The 23,662-nt window shown below is 37.8% G+C and overlaps 1 protein-coding gene across 10 annotated transcripts in view; it reads left to right on the forward strand.

Annotated features, from left to right (window-relative positions):
- Nucleotides 1-2,793: 2,793 nt before the first annotated feature.
- Nucleotides 2,794-23,662, forward strand: part of TCEA2 (transcription elongation factor A2) — a 42,476-nt gene continuing 21,607 nt past the window's right edge. For 8 of the 10 annotated variants that reach the window (XR_004231931.1, XM_031951829.1, XM_031951832.1 and 5 more), the window contains exons 1-4: nt 2,794-3,099; nt 12,463-12,525; nt 14,395-14,500; nt 17,717-17,804. Coding sequence is in view for 8 of the 10 variants with exons in the window: in XM_031951829.1 (XP_031807689.1) it covers nt 3,028-3,099; nt 12,463-12,525; nt 14,395-14,500; nt 17,717-17,804 (329 nt within the window). In the remaining 2 variants the exon portion in view is untranslated. Of the gene's footprint in view, nt 3,100-12,435; nt 12,526-14,392; nt 14,501-16,728; nt 16,784-17,716; nt 17,805-23,662 lie in introns of those variants that run through there. The other 2 variants (XM_031951831.1, XM_031951835.1) reach the window with 2 other exon arrangements.

A 23,662-nucleotide genomic window follows, 5' to 3' on the forward strand; every position in this document is an offset into this window, starting at 1 on the left:
AGTAAAAAGGGCTTGCAAAGGGAAAAGATTGAAAAAGCCTTGCTCTATTCCACTGATCTACTATTTTATTTCTTAGCCAGTACCAGATAATTACAATTTAATACAATTTAAGATCTGGCACTGCTAGCTCTGTTTTCTTCACATTTTCCCCTCATTTTCCTTGATATTTTTGATGTTTCATTCTTCTAAAATTTTTTTTAGCAATTTAATTGGGATGATACTTAGTAAATTAATTTAGGTAGAATTGTCATTTTTATTATATTGACTGCCTACTCATGAACAGTGAATATTTCTCCAATTATTTAAATCTGACTCTGTTTTGTATAAAAAGTGTTTTATAATTATGTTCATATAGTTCCTGGGTTTGTCCTGGAAGACTTCTTACATTGTCTGTGGCTATTTTTATATTGTCTGTAGCTATTTTAAAAGAACTATCTCTTACTATCTATTCTTCCAGGGTCTTATTGTTGATAAGAAAAAATGCTGATGATTTAAGTGGTTTTATTTTACATCCTGGTACTTATTCTTTGGGATTAAGATTCCCTAATCTCAAATCCGAACTATCTGATCCAAATATTCCTAGTAGTAAGGAATAGTTAGTCCTTGATTGAGCTATGGTATTCTGTGTAAGAGGGACAGGATTCAGAGCTAAAAGGGAGCTGAGAATCTAATTCTCCTCTGATGAGCATTCTGACCTTCGACTTCCTTTAAATCCCAACTAAAATTCCCTTTTACTAGAAAACTTCCTCTATCTCTCTTAATTCTAGTGTCTTCCCTCCATTAATTACTTACTATGTATCCTGTATATGATTTGCTTGTATGTATTTGTTTGCATGTTGTTTCTCCCATTAAACCGTAGGTTCCTTGGGACTGGTAGTGTCTTTTGCCTCTTTTAGTATCCCAAGGATTTAAGCACAATACCTGGCACAGTGAGTACTTAAAAATTTTTATTGCCTACTTTGATCCCTGCAATTTACAAATGAAAAAAGTAGGGTCCAGAGAGGGAGGGTAAGGTACAAAGTTAAAGTTTGGCAGAGGAAAATTTTAACTCAGATCTTCTGACTCCAAAACTAGTACTTTTTCAAATTCACCACAATGTAATAAGACTGGGCTAGACTGTCCAGGAAGATGGACAGGCTGCTTGGAAGGTTTTAAAAATAGGATGGATAAGCAAAGGGAACCATCCTGGGTTGTTGGGCAGGCCCAGGAGAGGCTGGATTCTTTAATAGCAGGTTAAGGGAATCATAGCAGGACAAAGATTTTCATCTTGATAGGACAAATTAATAACCTTGAGAGTGTATTGCAACCAGTACACACACTAACCTTTGTAGGGATCCTTGCAGTCTTATTCTTAATAGTTTCTTTCAGTGAATCTTTTCCTATTTGAGTAACTTCTTGAAGAGCAAACCCTAAACTTCCTTAGGGTGCCAACTGGAGAAGGAAAAGAGGGGAACAGTAGTTTCTGAATTCAGGGCTAAAAATAAGGCCCAGAAAATTGAAGTTGACATAGCATAGAGAACGTTGAGACTGAAGATTCAGTGCTTAAAACGCAACACTTCAGAAATTGTGAAAAATGTTAAGGTTTGAGAATCTTGGGGAGTTTCAGTTCCTGCTGTGATGATTGCTTGAGTAAGTGGAGGTTCCTAATTGTAGGATGATTCATATTTCCAAAACCATGCTTTTCTATTCCCCAACAAACCCAACTCCAAAACGTAACCATCCAATTTATCCAACTCATCACCCAGCCTTAAGCTTCAATCGTTTCTGACTCTTTCCTCTTTTCTCCTCTAGTCCAGTGGCCAAAACTTGTCCTGTTTTCTGAAATCTCCCGAGTTCTGTGTCTTTTTCTGTATTCCCAAAGTCCCCCTTTAGTCCAGGCCTGGACCACATATTCCAGCAGCTTCTTAGTTTGCTTTCCTGCTTCCCACCAGACCTGAGAAGCCTGCCAGACTAACCAGCTCCCCCTCCTCCAACCCCTCTGCACGCCTCGCTCCCTTTTCCAGACAAAAATCCAAACGCTTTAATTTGTCATTCACCTTTCCCCAACCTTACAACATCTGGCGGGACTTTTCCGCTTTACCCATCGGTAATAACGTCTCGCATTTGCGTCCCCCAGCTCCTTAGCTTCAGTGCAGCCCTGCAGGCTTTCTCATTGTTCTTTTGCCGGGAGCCTCCCGCGGGCTCTGAGAGTTGTAGCCTGGGGATGGCGATGGAGGCACTGGCAATGCGGAGTACCGTGCGGTAAGATACGCGGCAGAATGTTTCTGTTACGGGAGATGCCTGCTTTTGGGCCCGGGATGGGGAAGGGGGTGTCTGTCTGTCTGTCTGTCTGTCTGTCTGTCTGTCTGCCTCCGGGAGCTCCGGGACCAAAGGCAGGGCCTTTGGAAGCTCCTGGATGATGCGGGAGGAGGAGAGAGCGTAATGCTTTTCTTTCCCCAGCCCGCCTTTCATTCTCCACTCACTTTCCACTCCCGTCCCGCTCCTTCTTGGGTCCCGACCTTCAGCTTGATTCTCCTGACCCCTTTTCTAAGAAGACTCTACCCCATTCTCTTCCTTTCCTAGAAACCCCACCAAGCAGCCAAGATTCTGCAGCCTCAGTGGACTCCCACGAGTTAAAGTTCCCTATGCGAAGGGGATTGTGGGGCTTGGAGTCTTCCCGTAATGCGGAAAGGCGATAGACGGCAAGTCAGAAACCACGCTTCCCACAGTGCTGTGCGAGGGCAAGTTCTTCTGGTGGACGCGAGCCTGGGCTGGGAGGAGCGGGGTAGGCGCGGGAACTACATGTTCCAGGATGCAGCGCGGCGGAGCCGCTGAGCCTGAGGCGTTTGAACGGCTGCTCTCCCGCCCGGGCTCTCACGGGCAGCGGCGGCTGCGTGGTCGTCGCTGGGAGCCGGGGGCGGGACAGGACGAGCATCTCTGGGCCCGGATTGCGGCAGCTGGAGGAGGAGCCCCGGGCCAGGCGGTGCGGCGGCGGCGGCGGCGGCGGCGGCGGCTAGGAGAGGGCCTGAGCTAGCCGCCCACGGGACGATGATGGGGAAGGAGGAGGAGATCGTGCGGATCGCCAAGCGACTGGACAAGATGGTGACCAAGAAGAGCACGGTGAGGTCGCGGCCCCCCGAACGTCTCGAGACCCCCCGATTTTGCTCTCTGAAATCCCCCTCAGGGAGCTCCTGGTTCTTTCCAGAGGTGGCCCTCCTCGGAGATTTTCCCCAGCCGAGACTCTCCTCAGGGACGTCCCCAGCGCTTCCCTCTCACACCCAGCAGTGCGCTTCCCAGACCCTCTCGCGTTTCCCTGACATCCCAGAACCATTTTAGAGGACTCCCCACCCCCAAGGTCCTTGTGATTCCCTTGAGATTCTCCAGTTCGTCCGCCCAAACTCCCTCCCCGTCCTACATCCCCATAGCAAACCAAACCAAAGTCCTGTGACTTCGCCTTAGAAATACCCGATAGAGCGCTTCCAGACGGAGAAACTCGGGCACAGACATCACTGAGGGAGCGACCCCCGTCCTCCCGTAGGCACTCCCTGAGAGCCTCCCTCGGTCTCCCCAGACACTGCCCCGAGAGACCCTCCGAGAGCCATTCTTGCCCTCTCCAGAGATCCCATCCAGAGACTCTTGATACCCAATCTTGATCTCTCCAGATATTCCCCTGAGAGACCTTCTGAGAGCCTCCTTTTGATCTCCCCAGAGACCTCCCCGCTCCTTAACTTGAAGTGCCTCTGCTACCTATTACTTGCGTGACCTTGACCAACTGTCTTCTTTTTATGATCCGTTTTTTCCTTTCCAAAATGAAAGCAGTTAGTCTAGATGATCTCTGAGAGCTGTAAATCCCACAATTCAGAAATTGGGCTGGTTTTTTTTTTTTTTTGAGAGGTCTTCTGCCTCAGCTGCTCTTGTCTTAGTTTCCTCATCTATAAAATGGGGATAATAACCCTGATACTTGGGTCTGTTGTGAGCAAAATAATTTTTAGCTCTTTGTAGGGCTACCCTTTAGAGTTGATGTGAGGGTCAAATCAAATGAGATAATATATGCAGATTTTCATATAAATATTAGCTCTTATTTCTAAGTATTAAAATTCTATAGAAATACAAGAAATTATTGTTTTTGTTGCCTTGAGTCTTTTCCTAGGACTATACTCAGATCAGAGCTGGAATTGAAACTTGTATACCTTGCTGAATCCTTCACATAAGACCTTCTCAAATTGTTTTACAACTCCCAGGATCACTGAGACCTGATCAGAGATGCCAGTCTTAGGAGTAGTTTATTAGATTTGCAGACTGAAGTTCTTACCTGAGCTTTGAATCCTACACCTGTAACTTTACTATACTATGAACTTGGAAAAGTTACTTTACTTCTCTTTCATCGTTTAACCATCTATGAAATGAGGGATTTTACAATTGATATCCTACTGTAAATTCCTTGATCCTGTTGACTGTCCTTTCAGAGGTCACGTGAGCTCTTCTAAATATTCCTGCTTAATAAATATATATTCATTATTTTTTTTCTCACTGACCTGCTTTGGGCCTTAGTTTTCTTTCTTTCTTTCTTTTTTTTTATTTTATTTAATAGCCTTTTATTTACAGGATATATGCATGGGTAACTTTACAGGATTAACAATTGCCAAACCTCTTGTTCCAAGGGCCTTAATTTTCTGACTCACTTTTCCCCAGCATGGTCCTTGTTTATCTTATCTGACCTTACTGAGAGGCAATCCCTTTCCATATCACTCTCTACTTGTGTCTGTCTGTTATCCTCCCTTAAAAGATTCTTTCTTGGGAGCTGTCCACAAACTCTTTCTTACAGTATCTCTCAAACATTTTCTAAAAATCTTATTTTTATTGAGTTGATTTAATTTTTGTATTAATATCATCTTCATTTCCTAATACATTCTTCCCCATTCTCCTACCCAATGAGATAGCTTGTAACAAAGAATAAGAAAAAAAGAGAGACAAAAAAGCAGTTCAGCAGAACCAACTCATGAGCCATTTATGACAGTATATGGAATATTCCACAATCATAGTTTTTTTTTTTTTTTTTTTTTCTGTGCAAAGAAGAGAGAAAAGCAGTTTTCCTAACCCTTCTGGGGGAGCAGTCTTGGTCATTATAATTACAAATGATTTAGTTTCCTTTTTTGTCCTCTCCCATTTACATTACTATAATCTGTGTCTCACAAACATTTATTAAAAATCTTATGTTTTCGGGAGAACTATGCTAAGTGCTGGCTGAAATGGAGAATTTAGGTAAGACACGGAGCTTGCTCTTCTGGGTTTTTCTAGTACATACACAAATAGCATTAAAATTATGTAAGTGCATAAGAGAACTGCAGACCAAATGTGATGCATCTTCTTGGGTGTGGGGAGAGGGAAGGATTATTCCTGACTGGGAGGATCCAGGAAGGCTTGATGGAGGGGATGATATTTGCGTTGTCTTAAAGGATAGGCAAGATTGCAAGAGCTAAGGACAGGGGTAAGGAGGATTGAAACCATAGGGAGTAGGGATAGTAAGAGCAAAAGCATCTAGTTTGGGCAGTTTTGGAAGAGAGTATTATGGAAGGTTAGGACACAGACTTTTTGCAAAGAGTTTTACATGCCAGGGCTAAAAAATATGAATTTTTTTTAGTAGGCAGCAGGATTTTGTGCAGAAGTGTGATTTAACTATATTTATGCATAAGAAAGATAAATCTGGCAGATGTATGAAGGATGATTTGGAAGGAGAATGTGTATGTGGGAGGAACTTTCAGGGAGCTGTTGACAACAGTCCAGGCAAGTATTAATGAAGGCCTGCACTGGAATCATAGTGAAAATAGAAAATTAAGAGATTCATCTGAGAGAGACTTTGGAACTTGATGTGACTTAACAACTGATTTTATGGAAGGTTAGGAAAATGGAGAGAGAGAAAACTCAAAAGATGACAAAGATGTATATGAACATGGATGATTGGATGAATGGTGATATCACTAACAGAAAAGTCAGAAGAGGGAGGTTTCTTGGGGAAAGCTAACTTTAATTTTGGGTATGTTGAGTTTGAGGTAATAGAAGGATATCAAGGAGGAAAGGATCTGTTTTGTAATGTGAGTATGAAACTTAAAAGAGGAATCATAGCTAAAGTTGCAGATTTGGGGATATTAAGTTGATAATGGAAACTAAGGAAATGAATGAAAGTACCTAGAGTGGGAATTTAGAAAGAATTGTATATTGAAGAATATCAAAATTAAGGGATGAGAAAGAGAATCCATCAAAGGACAGATTCTAGGTGCCCCTTAAAACTGAATCAAGGTTTTTGGGACAATGTATAGTAGGAACAATAGGAGGAAAACTAGAAGAGTTCTTCTTTCCCATCCCAGGGCAGCTCGGTGGTGCAGTGGATAGAATGCTGGACTTGGAATTAGGAAAACTCATTTACATGAGTTCAAATTTGGCCCCAGACATTTACTAGTTGTGTGATCCTGGGCAAGTCACTTGACCTTGTTTGCTTCAGTTCCTCATCTGTAAAATGAATCGGAGAAGCACATGGCAAACCACTCTATTATCTTTGTCAATAAAACCCCAAATGGGGTCACAAAGAATCAAACACTGAAAATGACTGAATGGCTTTTCTTCAATCTAGAATATCTAGGAAGAAACTAGTTAATAGTGTCACAGACTATAGAGTGATCAGAGAAGATGAGGAGTTAGAAAAGGCCTTTGGGTTTTACTTTGGAGGTCATTGAGAACTTTTGAGAAATGTTTCAATGGAGTGGTCGAAATGCAAGAGATATTTAAAAGGGATGAGGAGTGAGTGGGTGGTGAGGTATTGAAGATATTAGGTATGCACTATATTTCCAATAAGCCTCTCAGTGAAAAGGAATAATTAAGTGGGGGAATAGTAGCTTGATGGAATAGAAGGGTTAAGGAAAAACTTTTTGGGAGATTGGGGATACCTGATGAGAGGATTATAGTATTTAGAGTAGGAAGATAGAAGGAAGAACAGGTAGAGGGAAGAGTGGTTTAGAAACAAAACACTACTAAGTAGGGATAGGGTGGAAAGAGAACAAAAATACATAAATGGAAGAAAATAGGATAGAAGGAAATATAGAGCTGGTAATCATAACTAAGAATGTGAATGATATAAACTCTCCCATAAAAATGGAAACAAATAATAGAATGGATTATAAAACAGAATCCTATAATACATTGTTCACAAGAAATTGTTATCAAATACATTGTTTATATTTGAAACTAATACAGTAAGGGTAAAGAAAAGCTGGAACAGAATTTATTATGCATTAGCCAAAGCAAAAAAAAAAAAAAAAAAAAAAAAGCAGGGTAGCAATTCTGTTGTCAGATAATAAAAATTATATTCAATAAAGGACTAGGGAAAGAGAGACTAAAAACCAATTGGAAATTAAATAATCTAATGCTAAAGAATGAGTGGCTCAAATAACGAATCATAGAAACAATAATTTCATCCAAGAGAATGACAATAATGAGACAATATACCAAAATCTATGGGATGCAGCCAAAGCAGTTCTTAGGGGAAATTTTATGTCTCTAAATAGTTACATGAATAAAATAGAGAAAGAGGAGCTCAGTGACTTGGTCATGCAACTAAAAAGGCCAGGAAAAGAACAAATTAAAAAACCTCCAATTAAATGCCAAATTAGAAATCCTGAAACTTAAAAGAGAGATTAGTAAAATTGAAACTAAGAAAACTATTGAACTAAACCTAAGAATTGGTTTTATGGGAAAAAACCCCCCACAACAAAATAGATAAACCTTTGGTTAATTTGATTAGAAAAAGGAAAGAAAAAACCAAATTACCAGCATCAAAAATGAAAATGTTGAACTTACCCACCAATGAAATAGAGCAGAAAGAAACCCTAAAAATTATCTAGGTCAGCTCTCACATTTTATAGATGAGAAAATGGAGGTCTCAAGAGGTTGACAGCCCAGGGTCACCACAGGTAGTAGATAGATAGCAGAACCAGACTTCAAACCCAGCTCCTCCAACTTCAGATGTCTTAATATCCTGTATATGAAGACGAAGGAAAGAAGAAGGGATGATTGTTAGAGCAAAGTCCTGGTGGAACCAGGAAGTCATGCTTTAAAAATCACTTTATTTTGTTTATACCTACGTATGGGCAGTTGTAAGCCTCTTGAGGGCAAGGTCTTTTTTCACTTTTGTTGTCATTGTCCCAGCACTTAGAACCCAGCAGGTGTCTAATAAAATGGTGATTGATGGACTAAAAACACTCAAAGTAATCTTTTCTTGGATTAGGAGTACTTCTTTCTATGAGATAGAAGAGGGAATGTGTTTATGCTGAGTTTTAGGACTAGAGGTAAACTGAAGAGGTGCCCATGCATGCCCTTTTGTAAGGTAGGAGGCCCAAATTATCTGTTATGTATGAGTGTATTGGGGATGATGAGTGAAGTGATTGGTGGTAGAGTTGGAGGTAGGTCCTTCAGGATAGAGGAAAAGGTTTGAGACATTCATTTTGGAGAATGAGCTAGGGAAATCCAGAGAACTGAATAGAGGAGGGATTGGTGAACAGCAGTGAGGGTCTAGTTTATGTTTTTATTTATAGTGGGTCAAATCAGTATGATTTAAATTTAGCAAATATTGATTAAGTATGCAGTGTTTACTAATTTTTTTTTTTCAGTGTTACTTTGCAGCTTGGGAGTAGGAGCTGTTAAACTAGATGGAAGTGAAGATTAGCAGGTTAAGAATAACGATGTCATAAGAAAGAGAAATTCTGGTCTATTGATAGTAAAGCATTGTTACTTACTTTGAAGTCACTTGGGTCTGAGAAGTTGTTTTCCTTTTCTTGATTGTGTCCTTTTCTACCTCTGTTCCTATTCCTGTTCTTTTCTGGGACTGCCTTCTGGAAGGGGAAGATGGGTACTAAAATACTGTGATTGGGTATTTCTCATTCCTTTAAAAAAAAAAAAGTCTTGGAAAAGAAGCAGTTTCCTGAATTCTTTTTTTTTTTTTTCCTTCCCCTCCTTAGGCTTGGTAAATCTATCTTATTGGGTTTTTCTTAGTCTAGTGTCCTCTCCTGAGGGGCTGTCAATGAGAGGGAACAGCAAAAGGAGTGAATCCCTGTCTTAATTATATAGACATTTTTAGATGTGTTTGATTCTTACATTGTATCTGAAACACAGCTTATGTTAGTGAAAAGATTATATTGTGACCAAGTTATTCCTCACTATTCAAAGTTCAGTTCAGTAGTGGAACAAGGTTTCCCCATAACTCCATTATTTGATAATAAGAGTCAGCACAGTATGCTGAAGAGAGAACAGGTAAGAAGCAGGAGATCAGGGTCCTAGTCTTGGTTCTGTGATTCAATACCTGTGTTGCCTTAAATCAGTTACTCAACTTCTCTCCTCTAGTAATTTTTCCAATAATGTTTTCCCTGACTAACTCACAAGGCCCTTTGGGATTAAGAAATAATTGATGTGGAAGTGCTTTAAAATATGAAAAGCTCTATGCTGATGCAAGACATTTATAATTCATCTTTGACAGACTTGAAGTGTAGTTCATGGAAGAAACTTCAGATTTGGTTTTTGAGGGTAGAAAAAGAGGAGAAAAATGTCTGTTTGTCTTGGCAAAGATACTGAACTTAGATTGCTATAGGTAGTGAATTTTTTAAGGTCGGGAAATGATAGTATAGAGTGGTTCACATAGTTTGTTCTCAGAATCACAGAATGTTACAGTTAGAAGAGCTCTTAGAGATCCTCTAAGAGGGCCAAGTTCCCTCATTTTAGTGGTGAAGAAGCAGCCTCAGAAAGGCCAAAGTATTATATAGATTTAGAGCTGGAAGGGATTTTAGATGATGTGATTTACTTAAGGCACACAAAGTAGAATGGCAGAACTGAGATTTGACCCTGGTTTATCTGAATCCATATACTCCATATTCTTTCCAGTTTATCATACTGCCTCTGTTTTGATTGTTTTCCAGCATTATATATCCAGCACTTGAGGCAGGTACAGTAATATTGGTGGACCTTTAATAAAAGGAGAATTTTGGTCTATGTCAACATGAATCTCCCCTTTGCTCAGGTATGTTTGTTATGTCAAATATAGAGGGAAGATCAGGAAACATTGGTTATTGTAGGTATAAGAGGGCTGGTATTGTATAAGAGCAAGATCTTCTAGGCTGGTTAGTAAAAGCTGAGGAAGGAATAAGATAAAGTAATAAATGTTCTTTTTTAAAGGGTGAGGAAAAAAATCCACAGACTGTGTTGGAATCATTTTAGATCCTATGTTTTAAAATTGCCTGGCTGTTTCAGGAGGATGATCTTGGATTAAATTTCTGGGGAAAAAAACCAAAAAACAAAACTTAAGACCAAACAAATGAAAAGATCCTCTGCATAGGCTTTGTGTAGTCTACAAAATAAAGAGGCCAAGTAGTAGAGAAAGGTCTTCTGATTTTAAGTCTAGCATTCTTTTCCACTACTGTTGGTGACCTTCACTCTTTCTCTCTCTTTTTGACTGAATAAATGTACTTTTAAAAGTTTCTTTTGGTTCATAGTAGAATGTGAGAACTGGATTTAATCAACTTGTGATTTTTGATTTTTAGAAAGATTAAAGGGAAGTGCGTTTTGAAACATAGTAAAAGCCATTTCAGGTATGTTTCTGTTGGTTTCCAGCATACTGAATTACAGATGTTTGTTTGTATTTAGGTCTGATTCTGATTTTATTTTGGCCCATAGCCTCTGTCTGCCAGGATGATATTGGCAATTGGTTCTGTTCCTGGGATGAATTGGAAACAGTCTCTCTGCAGAGAAGGGAGTGAGAAAGAAACTTAGTTATTTGGGTCTAATTCCTATCACTTTAATTACAATTACTCCAAGACTTGTATTCCAATTGGCTCCTTTGTGAGCTGCATTTTTAATGAGCTGTTAAACTTTTAGGCTAGAAAGAATTGTTTGATGGGTGGGCAAAAATACTTGTAGTCCGAAATGGCGATTAACATACATATGATGATGTAGAAAACTATAGTTTTTGTGTAAATGGCTACAATTAGAGAATTACAGGATTGAAGGTTTGCTCATTTTGTCCTTGTCATCTGGAACGAATTTTTCTTCATAGGATGTTCAGGATTTTAAAAAATTCTCCTGCCTGAATTTTAAGATTTACCAGTAGAATTTTCACTTACTGAAAGTGAGTCAAATAAATGAATAAGAACTCCTCTGAGAGAGAGGGGGGAAGAGAGAAGTAGAAGGAGAGAGGGGGGAGAAGGAGAGAATGAGTTATGTGTCATTCCAGAAGTTGTCCAATTCATCTCTGCTACTCAGATTATATTTTTGAAACTGGACAGGTACCGTTTTTGAGACCAACTTCCAAGGTAGGGGATTGTGCATTTTATAGTATTTGTAACCAAAGTCCAAGGCAGCATAATCAAAGTGTTCTGGATAAGTGTGGTAGCAAAAAAAAAAATATTACTATTTGGAGAATAGTGTGTTTTATGATCGCTTAATGTGCTTCCTCTCCATTCATCTTTCTGTAGGTCAAAATAACAATGTGTTTTTCCTTTGGACAATTCATTTAATCACTTTTGTAAGCTGGACTTTGGAGAGGGATCTTTTATCAAGATGAACCACAACAAAATATAGACCCAGTACCTTTTAAGAATAGAAATTACATTTCCCTTGGTGTTTTGGGTAATTTATTAGATTATTGATAAGATGGTTACCAATTAGAAAAATATAAGGAAGAATTTTCTGTAGTCTGATTTAGGACTGAACAATTCCAAATTTAATAAATGTCTTGTGTAACATCTACTGAATAATTAAAGCTTTCATTTTTTTTTTTTTTTCTTTTGGCCCTTGGCTTTGGAAGGTTATCGCCCCATGTTGTAATTCTGGCAGTGTTAGATGATTCTGATAAACATCATCTTAAACTTAGTACAGAAAATGATCTGGCAATAATTCTCACTTTCCGTCTATATTCCAGGAACTACAGTATATTTGTTTTCTCTAATATTTACCAGACTCATTATCATGTTACATTTTCACAGATTTTCACAGATTTAGAACTGGAAGGAATTTCAGTGGTTTTCTTTTCTGATCCTTTCATTTTACAGATGAAGAAACTGAGGCTAGAGATGGTAAATAGCTTGTGTTAAGTCACATGGGTAGTAAGTGGCAGAACCTGAATTAGAATGTAAATCCTCTCCTAACCCAGAGCTTTTTTCTTATTGTATCATGTGGATTCCTTTCTGTATTAAGTTTATTCCTTAATCTGTTCTTTCATAGAGCTGTATTGGAAGAGAGGTAGAAATTGCCCAGTTTTGCTAATCCATCCTTCCTTCCTTCCTTCCTTCCTTCCTTCCTTCCTTCCTTTCTTCCTTCCTTCCTTCCTTCCTCTCTCTTTCTCTCTTTTTTTTCTCTTTCTTTCTCTCTCTGTCTCTCTCTGTCTCTGTCGTTCTCTCTCTCTTTCTTTCTTTCTTTCAGTAAATTCAGTCTTTTCTTTCTTCCTAGGATGGAGCTATGGATCTGCTAAAGGAACTAAAAAGCATGCCAATTACTCTAGATTTGCTTCAGGTAAGTCATTCTGCCTTGCTATCAGGAAACTGAAAATCTAATTATAGAAACTTCCTTTTGAATAAGGTTAATTATCCAATTAGATAAACATTTATTACTTGGTACAAGCAAAGCTCTGTGCTAGGTGTTGGGCTTATAGAGATGAAACTTGATATAGTCTTTTCCTCCTCCTTTGCCTAATAGAGTAGGATGACACATACACAAATAAGTGTGATATAAGGTAGAATTAGATAAGGGTAAACATGTGGTCTAGACAGAATGTTCTAGGAAAATTTGAGGAGGAAGAGAAAAGCTTTTAGCTGGGAGAGTGAAGTTTCAGGGGAGACTTCATAAAGGAGCAGGCATTTGGACTGGACTTTGGAGGAAAGACAAAAAAGACTTTAGCAAGCAGAAATAAAGAATGAGTTTTGGAATGAAAGATCACCAGTGATCACAGGATCATAGAATTTAGAGATCATCTTATCTAGTCAGCTCCTCATTTTATAGATAAGTAAATTGAGACACAGAGATGCTGTGAATTGTCTAAGGTCTCATAGCTGGTGGTTGAGGCTAGAACACAGGTTTCCTGGCTTTGAGCCTGTGCTTATTTCATTACTTCATTCAGCCTGCTCTCTCTCTATATTAACCTATGTATGCTTACTAGCAGTAGTAACTTAAAAATGGACCTTAACAAAAGTCACTAATAAACTGAGATGATTAATAATATCACTCTTGGAGATTTCAGCTAACTTAAGTGACTGTTCAAATACAGTTTTGTGATTTCACAAGGGAAATGGCTTCCTCTTCTTCTTCCCCTTCCTTTTTTTCTCTTGATACTGTTGGATTTTTAAAGCATATCCTTGTAAGAATTCAAAATAGGATAGAAAATGGACTAACATCTTTTCCAGATTAGGATGCATGTTTCTCAGTCATACTGATGAGCTAGTGGAAACATTCAGAAGTGATCTGTAGGTTTTTTGGGTGCTGAACAGGCTATTGGTCATTAGACCTTATATATTGATATAGGGGCAGCTAAATAGCACAGTGGATAGAGTACTGGCCCTGAAGTCAGGAGGACCTGAGTTCAAATTTGTTCTCAGATACTTAATACTTACTAGCTATGTGATCCTGGCCAAGTCACTTAACCCCAACTGCCTCACACACACAAAAAAAATAATAATAAAATAAAATGAAACTGTACTGATATAATAATGATAGTAGACTGAATGACATGGAATACATGTGAATTGAATAGTGAATCCCTGGCATAATGGTTTTACTAGGCAATCTCAGATTTGAGTCTCTGGCAAAGTGGTTTTACTAGGCAAAGAGATTTGCATGACTGGGTTAGACCACCTTTTTTAACTATAATTTTTTATTGTTCCTATTTGTAATGTAAAAATTCTTTTTAATGATAACTTTATTTTAAAAAATACAATGCTTAGATAGTTTTCTGTTTCAAATTTTTCTCTTTTCCTCCTCCAACCCTCAGAAAGCAAGTAATCCAATATAGTAGACCACTCTTTTAAAAATAAATATATATTTTTGTTTTTAAATATTACATGTAAACATTTTTCTAACTTTAATTTTTTTGAGTTCTAAATACTCTGCTTCCTATCCCTCCTCTTTCTTGAGAAACAAGCAATTTAATAATGATTATATGTGTTAAGTCATGCAGAATATATTTCCATATTAGCTATGCTGCAAAAGAAAAGAGTCAAAAAAAAAAACTCAACAAAAATAAAGTAAAAAGCTTCAATCTGCTTTTAGAGTTCCTCAGTTTTCTTTCTGGGAATGGATAGAATTTTTCATCATGGATCCTTTGGAATTATGGGTTAGAGCTACCTTAAAAATTTGTGAAAAATTTCTCTCTTGAATGTTGATTTGTAGTCTACCCGGATTGGGATGTCTGTGAATGCACTGAGAAAACAGAGTACTGATGATGAAGTTATCTCACTTGCTAAATCTCTCATCAAATCATGGAAAAAACTGCTGGGTAAGTGTCCGATTTATGGTTAGTTAAATGAGAGCTAAGGCATGTAATAAGGGTAGTAATTAATTTATTATCATAAAACAAAAATCCTTAGTTCCTACCCTTAGGGAGAGAGAGAGAAAGAGAGAGAGAGAGAGAGAGAGAGAGAGAGAGAAGGAGAGAGAGAGATGACTTACTTTTAGAAGGTGAACTAATTTTTAGTCCACCATCAAAGACAAAATTCTCTCCTCTCTTGCTTTTCATGATTCTTATGCTCCCTCCAGAATAGAACATTTTATTTCCATCTTATTGAAGTATATGATCCCTGTGTCATATTTACTGCCAAATAAGTTTTAAGTGTGATTAAAGTTTGTTCTTGGAACTAAAATTCAACTAATAGTTGAGTTAATGTGAGCCAGTCAATGTTAAAAGCAAAGAGCCCTTATATTTGGTATATATAATAAGAGTTGAGTCCAAAGGGAAAGCGATATGGCTTAACTGGAGACATCTAAGAGATTAGGATATGAGGACAACAAAAGAAGGCAATTCACTAACTTCCTCTTTCAACCTGGGGCCATAACTGACATCTCTAGGATAGGATGGCTCATCATCTTCCTTGCACTGAGACTCTCACCTCCAAAGGGGGAATTGGGAAGGGGCAGTGAAGGGGTACAACCAGCCTTGAGAACCATGCTCTTTAGGCCATGTCAGGAAAAGGTTGTTTATGATGTTTTGCTGCAAGGCAACTCAACATATAGGTTACAGGAAGCTTTAACAATGAACTCCTTGTATCTCTGGCACTTGTTGGGAGGATAATGATATTTGCTCAGCTCAGGGGTCATGTCTGCTTTAGTAGTGTTAAAGGGAGGAGGATAGGTACTGCTCATGCAGGTGGGATTTGTTTTCCATCCCTGAGGTCACAGATATGAACCAGTCAGCTAAGAAACTGAAAGTTTACAACTTAGAGCAAAAGATATCCAGAGAAAGATAGACAGAAATAAGGGATTACCAGGAGGGAATTTAGCTAGCCTGTGGGGCAGAGATACATTAAAAAAAAGGGGAAAATCTGATTTTTCTGAATAAGTTTATTCCTAATTATTTTTGATAAATTATTATTAGTCTTTATTTAAGTTTTCCTCTGATGCCTCATCCTGGTATGGAAGTGATTCTGGCCTTTTGGAGGCCATTCTGTTAACAGAATGTAAGCTCTAAAAAAGTACTTTCTTGGTGAGAATAGTCTAGCTAAATGACAGACCTCAGCATCAGTAGATGAATTTTTGTTTTGTCTGTAGCCATTCATGAAGACAGTCTGTTAAGGCATAGATTGCCATTTATTTCGGTAGAAGTACTCCATACTAATGTACATATGTTAAGCACCTTGAAAACCTTAAAATGCTATATAAATGGTAGTTAATTCTTCATCTCGTTAGGAAAAATATTGTTCTTGCTTATGTATTTGTGTATTATGTAACTTCCTTTATATTGTGCATATAATTAGTTCTCAAATGTTTCACCTAAAAATGGTAACTATAATGTTATTTAGTTCGTGATGTTGTTTAGCACTCATCAGCAACAAGACTGCATAGGGTTGTTTCTATGTATAAGTTAGCCAGAATGAATCTGGTAGAGGATATTGTGGAGTTGAGAGATAGGGAGTAGAGGTGGGAGTGTGTGTGTGATTCCAACTATTTGAAAGGATTCAGCTACTTTAATTATCAAAATGTGCCTTCAGAATTTTAGGACATTGGTTTTATGGCATTTTGAAAATGACAAGTGGTGATGTTGCAGCACTTCTGAAAAATATTATCAGTATGCCCTTTAGTCCTGAAATACAAGAATTCTCTCCTACAATTGCACTTAGTCTACTTGTTCTGTCCTTTCAATTGAACTCTAAAAATGCATGAAGTTGGCCTTTTTTAAAGGATGTACCCATCAAATTGTTTTATTCCTTCGCTAGGGGAGTATGACAATTTTCACAGTTCTGTTAATCATTCAATATAATTAGCCAGGCTGATGTTGAATAGAAATCATTGCTATTTGTAGGAATACTTCCTGGGGAAAATTTTCTATTAAAAAAGTTATGTCTTTTTCTACAGGTTGTGTTCTAATAAATTTATATTTGTTTAGTTAAATAAAATATTCTTTAATGTTAGTTAGCTCATACTTCTTTAGCATCTTATGACTTACAAAGTTTTTATCTCACAATCCCCTATGAAATGGATAGTGCAAATATTATTATTTTCATTTTACAGATTGAGAAACTGAGGCTCATAGAGGTTGAGTGATTTAACCATAACTACGCAACAAGTAAGTGGCAGATTTGGGCATCAAACTCAGGCCTCCTGCCTCCAAGTCCAGTGCTCTTTTTGCTGTAAAGTGCTAGCCATGCAATCTGTTTTATAAACATTGAATTACAAAGAATTTATTGAGAGTAACAATATTCACAATATTATAGGCATGACTTTTGACTTATTTATTCCCCATAAGGTAAAAGATCACATTACATAATGTGACCATGTTTATATTAGCAGTCAAATTGGAGCTGTATCTTGAAGGACTGGCTCTCAGTAGAAGCATGATGTAATCCTGATAGAGTCTCCTTAGTCAGCTTTGGACTTAGATGAGACCCTCTCAGGATTGCTGGGTATCTGGCATTAGTGGCAAGACACACTGCTATCTGCTGTTACTGCTGTAATGTGGTATAGAGGAAAGAGTGCTAAACTTGGAGTTAAGAGACTTGGGCTTAAGTCCTAACTCTCTACTGCTTACTAGCTATGTTTTCTTGGTCAAGTCACTTGATCTTTTTTATCTTAAATTTCCTCATCTGTAAAATGGGGATAAAAATATGTGTAATTCTTTTATAGCTATGAGAAAACTGCTTTGTAAACTGTAAAACATATAAATGCAAGTCCTAAAGTCTTGGTGCATCACAGGATATATTTTTATCATATATGTGTTCCTGTGATTCCTTCACAGTAACGGTGTCACAAGTTGCTGTTTAGAGTCTGCATTTTCATTCTTCCCCAGCAGAATACTCTTGAGAGTATAGCTGAGATCCTTTTGTGCTTTAGGGTAAGGTGTCCCAAACAGGTTTGGTCCAAACAGTTTATGTGCTCTGCTAACTAGGCTAGTAGAAAAATAGAAAGGATTTGTGGTTTGCTTTCAGATCACTTCTCAATTTAATTATAATTCCATTTGATCTGCCATTATGTGTTTCCATTCTTTCCCTATTGAATTTAGATGCCTCAGAAGATAAAAATGATGAGAAGAAAAGGAATTCTTCCTTGGCAACGTCTTCGAAGGATGCCTCTGACACAAAAGATCAAAGGTGAAATTCCAACTGACAGAGATGTTCAAGGGAAGTGTGGACTGGGAGTCATTCTGATGTGGGATGGAGACCAAAGGCAGACTTCTTTTTGACTTTGTGTCTCTTTTTGTTTTTGGAAGCAGGCCCCTATTTCCCATCAGTAAAACATGGATGAGAATCAGTGCATTTACTTCAGAGGGATGTTCAAGACTAAAAAGATTTCTATAAATTACTTAGAGTTCTTTGAAAAGGATTTTATGATGAATACTGTCTTATATGCAAACCAGTCAGCAGTATAACCTAATCTGAAATTGGAGAGGAGTTTTTCAACATGGCTCTATTGGGATATGTGCAAATTTCTGATTATCAGGTTGGAACACATGCCTGCCTGTAGATATGGGATTATTTCAGTTACAGAAAATGTAAAATGTTGAAACTGATTATATTTTTGTTAATTTTACTTTTGGTCTTTCGAAAGTTCCTTTTGGGTTTTGGGCATTGATAGTTTTCCTATTTGCAAGAAAAACTTATCCATTCATCATTTGTGAGATCGATCATGGAATTTAGAGTCAGAAAAACTGGCATTGAATACTGGCTCTCCTGTTTATTAACTATATGATCCTGAGCAAGTCATTTTTCCACTCAGAACTTCAGTTTCTTTATTTGTAAAATGTATGATTGGGCTAGTTGTTCTCTTAAGACCCTGCCCATTTCTAAATCTGTAATCCTGGAATATTTTTGTTAGGATGATGCTTTTCACTTGGTTCATTTTGTTGTTGTTGCTCTCTAAGGATCTTTTCTTTTTGGATTCTTAACTACATTCTCCTGTTGACTAGACTTGGTTTGTTTTAACTTTGTTTTGGTTATCCTATATGTATTTGTTTGGCTTCTGCGTTTCTTTTCTTTGATCGTACAGTTAGTTTGGATAAAAGTTATCTCACATGCAGCTGCTTGGGAATGGTTGGCCTGGCATCAGATGCCCTTGAAAAAGCAGTTTTTCAAGGCTGAAAGTTGTGAAGTTTTCTTTCCTTCCCACTAACATTATTGCAGATGAGAGTTGACAGGAAAGTGATTGTATTTACTGTCTTTTTTCTCTCTCTGAGTTTTATCTCTTTGTCTGAAGAAAAGGAGTCCATGGGTGTATGACAGATTATGATTAGGTGTCTGTTACATTGCTTAAGATTATAGAACTAGAAGAAACTAGTGAGGTTGTCTAGTCCAAACCCTTCATTTTATGAAAGCCAAAATCTGTGGTCACTTAGATTATTAATTGTGAAGTATAATTTGGAGGTAGCTCCTCTGATTTCAAATCCAGGGGTGTGTGTGTGTGTGTGTGTGTGTGTATGTGTCTGGGTATGCATATTTTTCATATATTTAATATTTTATTTTTCCCAGTTACATGTAAAATAATTTTTTTTACATTTGTTTTTAAACCTTTGAGTTCAGATTCTCCCCCCAATACATTTGAGAAAGTGCATGTGAAGTTATGCAAAACATTTCCATAAGTCATGTTGTAAAGGAAAGCATAGATCTCCCCCATTCTAAAAAAAATAAACAAAAAACCCTCAAGAAAAGTAAAGTGGAAAAAAACAGTATACTTCAATCTGCAAAATCCAGAATTATTATTATTATTATTTTTTTTAAAGTACGCTGTCAGAATTTCCCATCGTCATAAAACTTTTGCAGAAGTTCATTAAGAATATCTCGTTCATTACAGAAGTTTCCTTAGGGAAAACATAATGACTAAGGATGAATCTACTAGGTTCAGAGTAAAGAGTGGTGAAGAAGACCAGAAGATTTAGAGTTAGAAAGGGATCTTTGTATCTAGTACAAATTCCTCATTTTATAGAAGTGAAAACTGATGTCTGGGTCATTGGTAGTTGTTTGTGTCCTTTATTCTTGAAGAGGACCAAAATGACATCACTATGTTAGAGTCAAGTTGAGGTGTGTCTGATTGTGGCTGATCAGACTAATAGTATAAGCACTTGTCTGGATAACAGAAGTGGTTAATATCAGAACTAGAAATTAAAATTAAGTCTTTTGATTCTAAATTCAGGGGATTTTTTGGTTTTTGTTTTTGTTTTTTAACTATACTACACCACTTTATGTTAGACTTATAGTTAGGGACTGATTTAGGACCTGTCATTTACATAGTGGTTAGAAACTAAATAAATTGGGCTCAATCCCAGAAGCTTTTCTTAAGGAAAGAAGGAAGGAAGGAGAGAAGGAAACAAATATTTGTTAAGTTCTTACTGTGTGCTAAGCACTGTGCTAAACTTTGAGGATACAAATATAAGCCAAAATACATGTTGCCCTCAAGGATTTTATATTCTTTTGGGAGAAGCTAACATACAAAAGGAGGCTGAAAAGCAAAAGTGAGAGAGGGGGTGCAGGATGAAGCTATCTGGTAATACCATGGTTTTGAAGTCTAGGGACAAGTCTGGGAAGGAATGAAGGTCAGCCTGGGCCTTTTCACAAAATGGAGACTTTTCTAGGAACTCATCAGTGGGTGAAAGCAGTGGGCCTAACAGAGAGGATGAAGAAAGGGCAGCAGACATAATTGGATGTATAAGGGTGAGAAGTCCCAGGGTCTGAGGAGACAGCAGCAGGAGCATGGTTTTGAAGGCTGGAAGCCAAAAACAGGGTCAGGTTTGTTGTTCATAAGTTTCACTTTTGTCTAACTGTTTGTGAATCTCATTTGGGGTTTCTTGGCAAAGATACTGGAGTGGTTTGCCATGTCCTTTTCTAGTTCTATTACAGATGAGGAAACAGAAAAACAAGGCTATGTGACTTGGCCCAGGGTCACACAGCTAGTAAGTGTTTGAGACTGGATTTGAACTCAAGTCTTGTTGACTCCAGGCTTGGTGTTCTAACCTCTGAAACATCCAGCTGCCCCTCCAGGGCCAGGGGTCCCTGAGAAATATGACTAGTAAAGAGAGATTAGAATGTGATAAGTAATTGCTGCCTCTCCCCGCCACCTGCTTCCTCAAGAATGACTCTCTTGTCTATACCCCTATCCCATCAAGAACACATAATGAGGAATGTATATTAGAAATTTCTACTAGCAGCATTAGTAAACCTATGATTGACAGAACCCTACATGTGAAATGAATCTTCCCCAAGTGAGAAGTGCAAGTTAGTAAAACTTTTTTTCTATAGCTTGGTATATTGGAAAGCATGCTGGACTTTCAAATTCAGTTCTGACTAAAATCTACAATCTGTATGACTACAGAGAAGACATGTAATTTCTGAGCTTCATTTGTAAAATGAGGATACTGTTTATTTCACAAGGTTGTTGGATGGAAAGTGCTTTATTTACAAACTTTATTTTATCTGCTCAAAGATGGAAGGTCACATAAGTGGTAGATGATGTCAGGCACAAAGTAAAATTATCTTTAGGAAATGAATGTCTTCCATCATAATCTCTAAGCCAGTCTAGGTCATGGGGCATTTTAGACATAGTTGAAGCATTGGAGAGAGTTCTAGAATTCCAGAGATGAGGACTTTAAGGCCCAAATAGCTTTTTTGCTCTGGATAGTCTACTTAGCTCGTCTAAACTTGTTCTGGATTCAGATGATTTCTTATTAAGTTGGAGGGATGGTAGTTGTTGGGGGGATGGGAAGGAAGGCAGAGGTCGTGGGAAAGGAAGACTTAAAATAAAACAACAACAATAATTTCAAAAGTTAGTGTGGTGCTGGGGAAATGAGATCATTTTCTACACCTGTGTGTTTTTTTCTTTTCTTTTTTCTTTTTCCCCCTAGGAAGTCCTTTTGTTTCCCTTTAGAGCATAGGCTTGAATCTGTAAATCTCACCTGACTAAATACAGTAACAGCTGCTAGAATGTTTTAAAGGACTTTACATAGAATTTAGTGCTGAATCATAGGATCCCCTTTAGACATATGGACAGCAGTAGGTGACCTTGTGATCTCAGAGATTATCCCCATCTTTTACAGAAGAGGAAACTGAGGACCAGACACAGTAAATGATTTGCCCACGTTCACCCAGGTAATAAGTACTAGAGCTGTGACTTGAATCCAGGTTTCCTTTTTCTAAATCTTCTCTTTCTAGTCATACTATAGTTCAGGTTTGGAACATCTGATCTTAAAACATGACTTAAATTACAGGCCACTGCTGATAAATTATAAACATCCTTCCTTCTCTTTTCCATTTCTTGTTCCCTTAAATGATGAGTGCTCACAAGATCACCCAAATCATAACGATTCCTTAAACAGAAAGTACTTAAATTAGTGGATTATGGTTTATGAAATAGACTAGATCAACAAATTATAGTTCTCTAGAATTTTCCAGTTAAAATTCTCCATAATTTTTGACAGAAAGTTGGGGAATTTTCTTTTTCCTGAGGCAGTTGGGATTAAGTTATTTGCCCAGGGTCACACAGCCAGGAAGCATTAAGTATTTGAGGTCAGATTTGAACTCGGGTCTCCCTGACTTCAGGGCTGGTGCTCTATCCATTGTGCCACCTAGTTGTCCCGGAAAAAAAAAAAAAAGAACTTTTTAAAAGAGATTTGTGAATATTGATGACATCTGGTAAGGTTCTGGGCTAGAGCCTCATGATACCTGACATAGTTATACCCGAGAATTGGAAAGGGCTCACAAATTGTCATGGACAAGACCATATGACACAGAATTATCACTAATTATCATTACTTAGTCCTTTGGTATAACTCCACTTCAGACCCAAAGTAGATTATTTCACAGCCCAAGATCCAGGAAGGGCTTGCATTACAACTGAAAGACTAACCCTTAAATATAGGAGAAACTAGTCAGGTAATCACATTCCCTCCAGCCACACTGCATTGTCACAAGGAAGTTTTGCCTGAATCTTTTTGCTTTCTTACTTCAAAAACACACAACTCAGCCAACATAGTTTGATGAGTAATCAAATACCAGCCCAGAGACTTGGATTCTTTACTTGTATGTGGTACTCACGGGTAAACTTAGAGTGGGAGTGGGAATAAAGTTGGTGGCATTGTAAAGATTTTTTGCAACAGTCTCAGCTAATAGGTGAACTGTCTTGTTTTCTTGATTTGTGAGTGGGGGAAAAAGTATTTCATAAAGCTTATAAAGTTTTTCAAGTGGTCTTCCCTGATTTGTTGAGCAGAGCTGTTGTGACCCTCTCAATTCTCACCCCTTTTGCTAAGGGAATTACACAGGGCACATGGTATGTTTTTAAAATCTGTCAATTTTAGTTAACTTTAAAAAAATGATCTTGTCACTAATCAGGGCATTCTTATGAATGAGCCCTGTTTGACCATGAGAACCTTTTTTTTTTTTTTAAAGCATATACAAAAATTCACAGATACCTTTTTTTCCCCCAGTAACTTATAGTTTAGAGATGTTTTTGGAGCATAGTTCCAAATTGCTTTCTAGAATGCTTGGACAAATTCTCTTCCAGCAGTTGTCATCTTTCTTATCATCTTTGCCAATGTGATGGAATGAAGTGGAAACTTACAGTTGCTTTAAGATATTTCTCTACTTAGTGATTTGAAACATTTTTAGAAACTATGGTTGTTGAAAGCTAGCATTTTTTTCCTATGAAAACTAGTTGTTTAATATCCTTTGATCATTTTGGATGGGAATATTGTACTGGAATTAGATTTGGGGTAGTTTGATTAGTTTGGCGGCAGCTGTGTGGCATAATGGATAGAGCACAAGGCCTGGAGTCAAGAAGACTCATCTTCCTGATTTCAAATCTGGCTTCAGACACTAAGTAGTGATATATCCCAGGGCAAGTCATTTAACCATTTTTGCCTCAGTTTCCTCATCTGTAAAATGAGCTGGAGAAGGAAATGGCAAACCGCTCCAGTATCTTTGCCAAGAAGACCCCAAATGAGATCACAAAAAGTCAGACACAATTA

Source organism: Sarcophilus harrisii, chromosome 2 (assembly GCF_902635505.1).
Source record: "Sarcophilus harrisii chromosome 2, mSarHar1.11, whole genome shotgun sequence".
Lineage (NCBI taxonomy): Eukaryota > Metazoa > Chordata > Mammalia > Dasyuromorphia > Dasyuridae > Sarcophilus > Sarcophilus harrisii.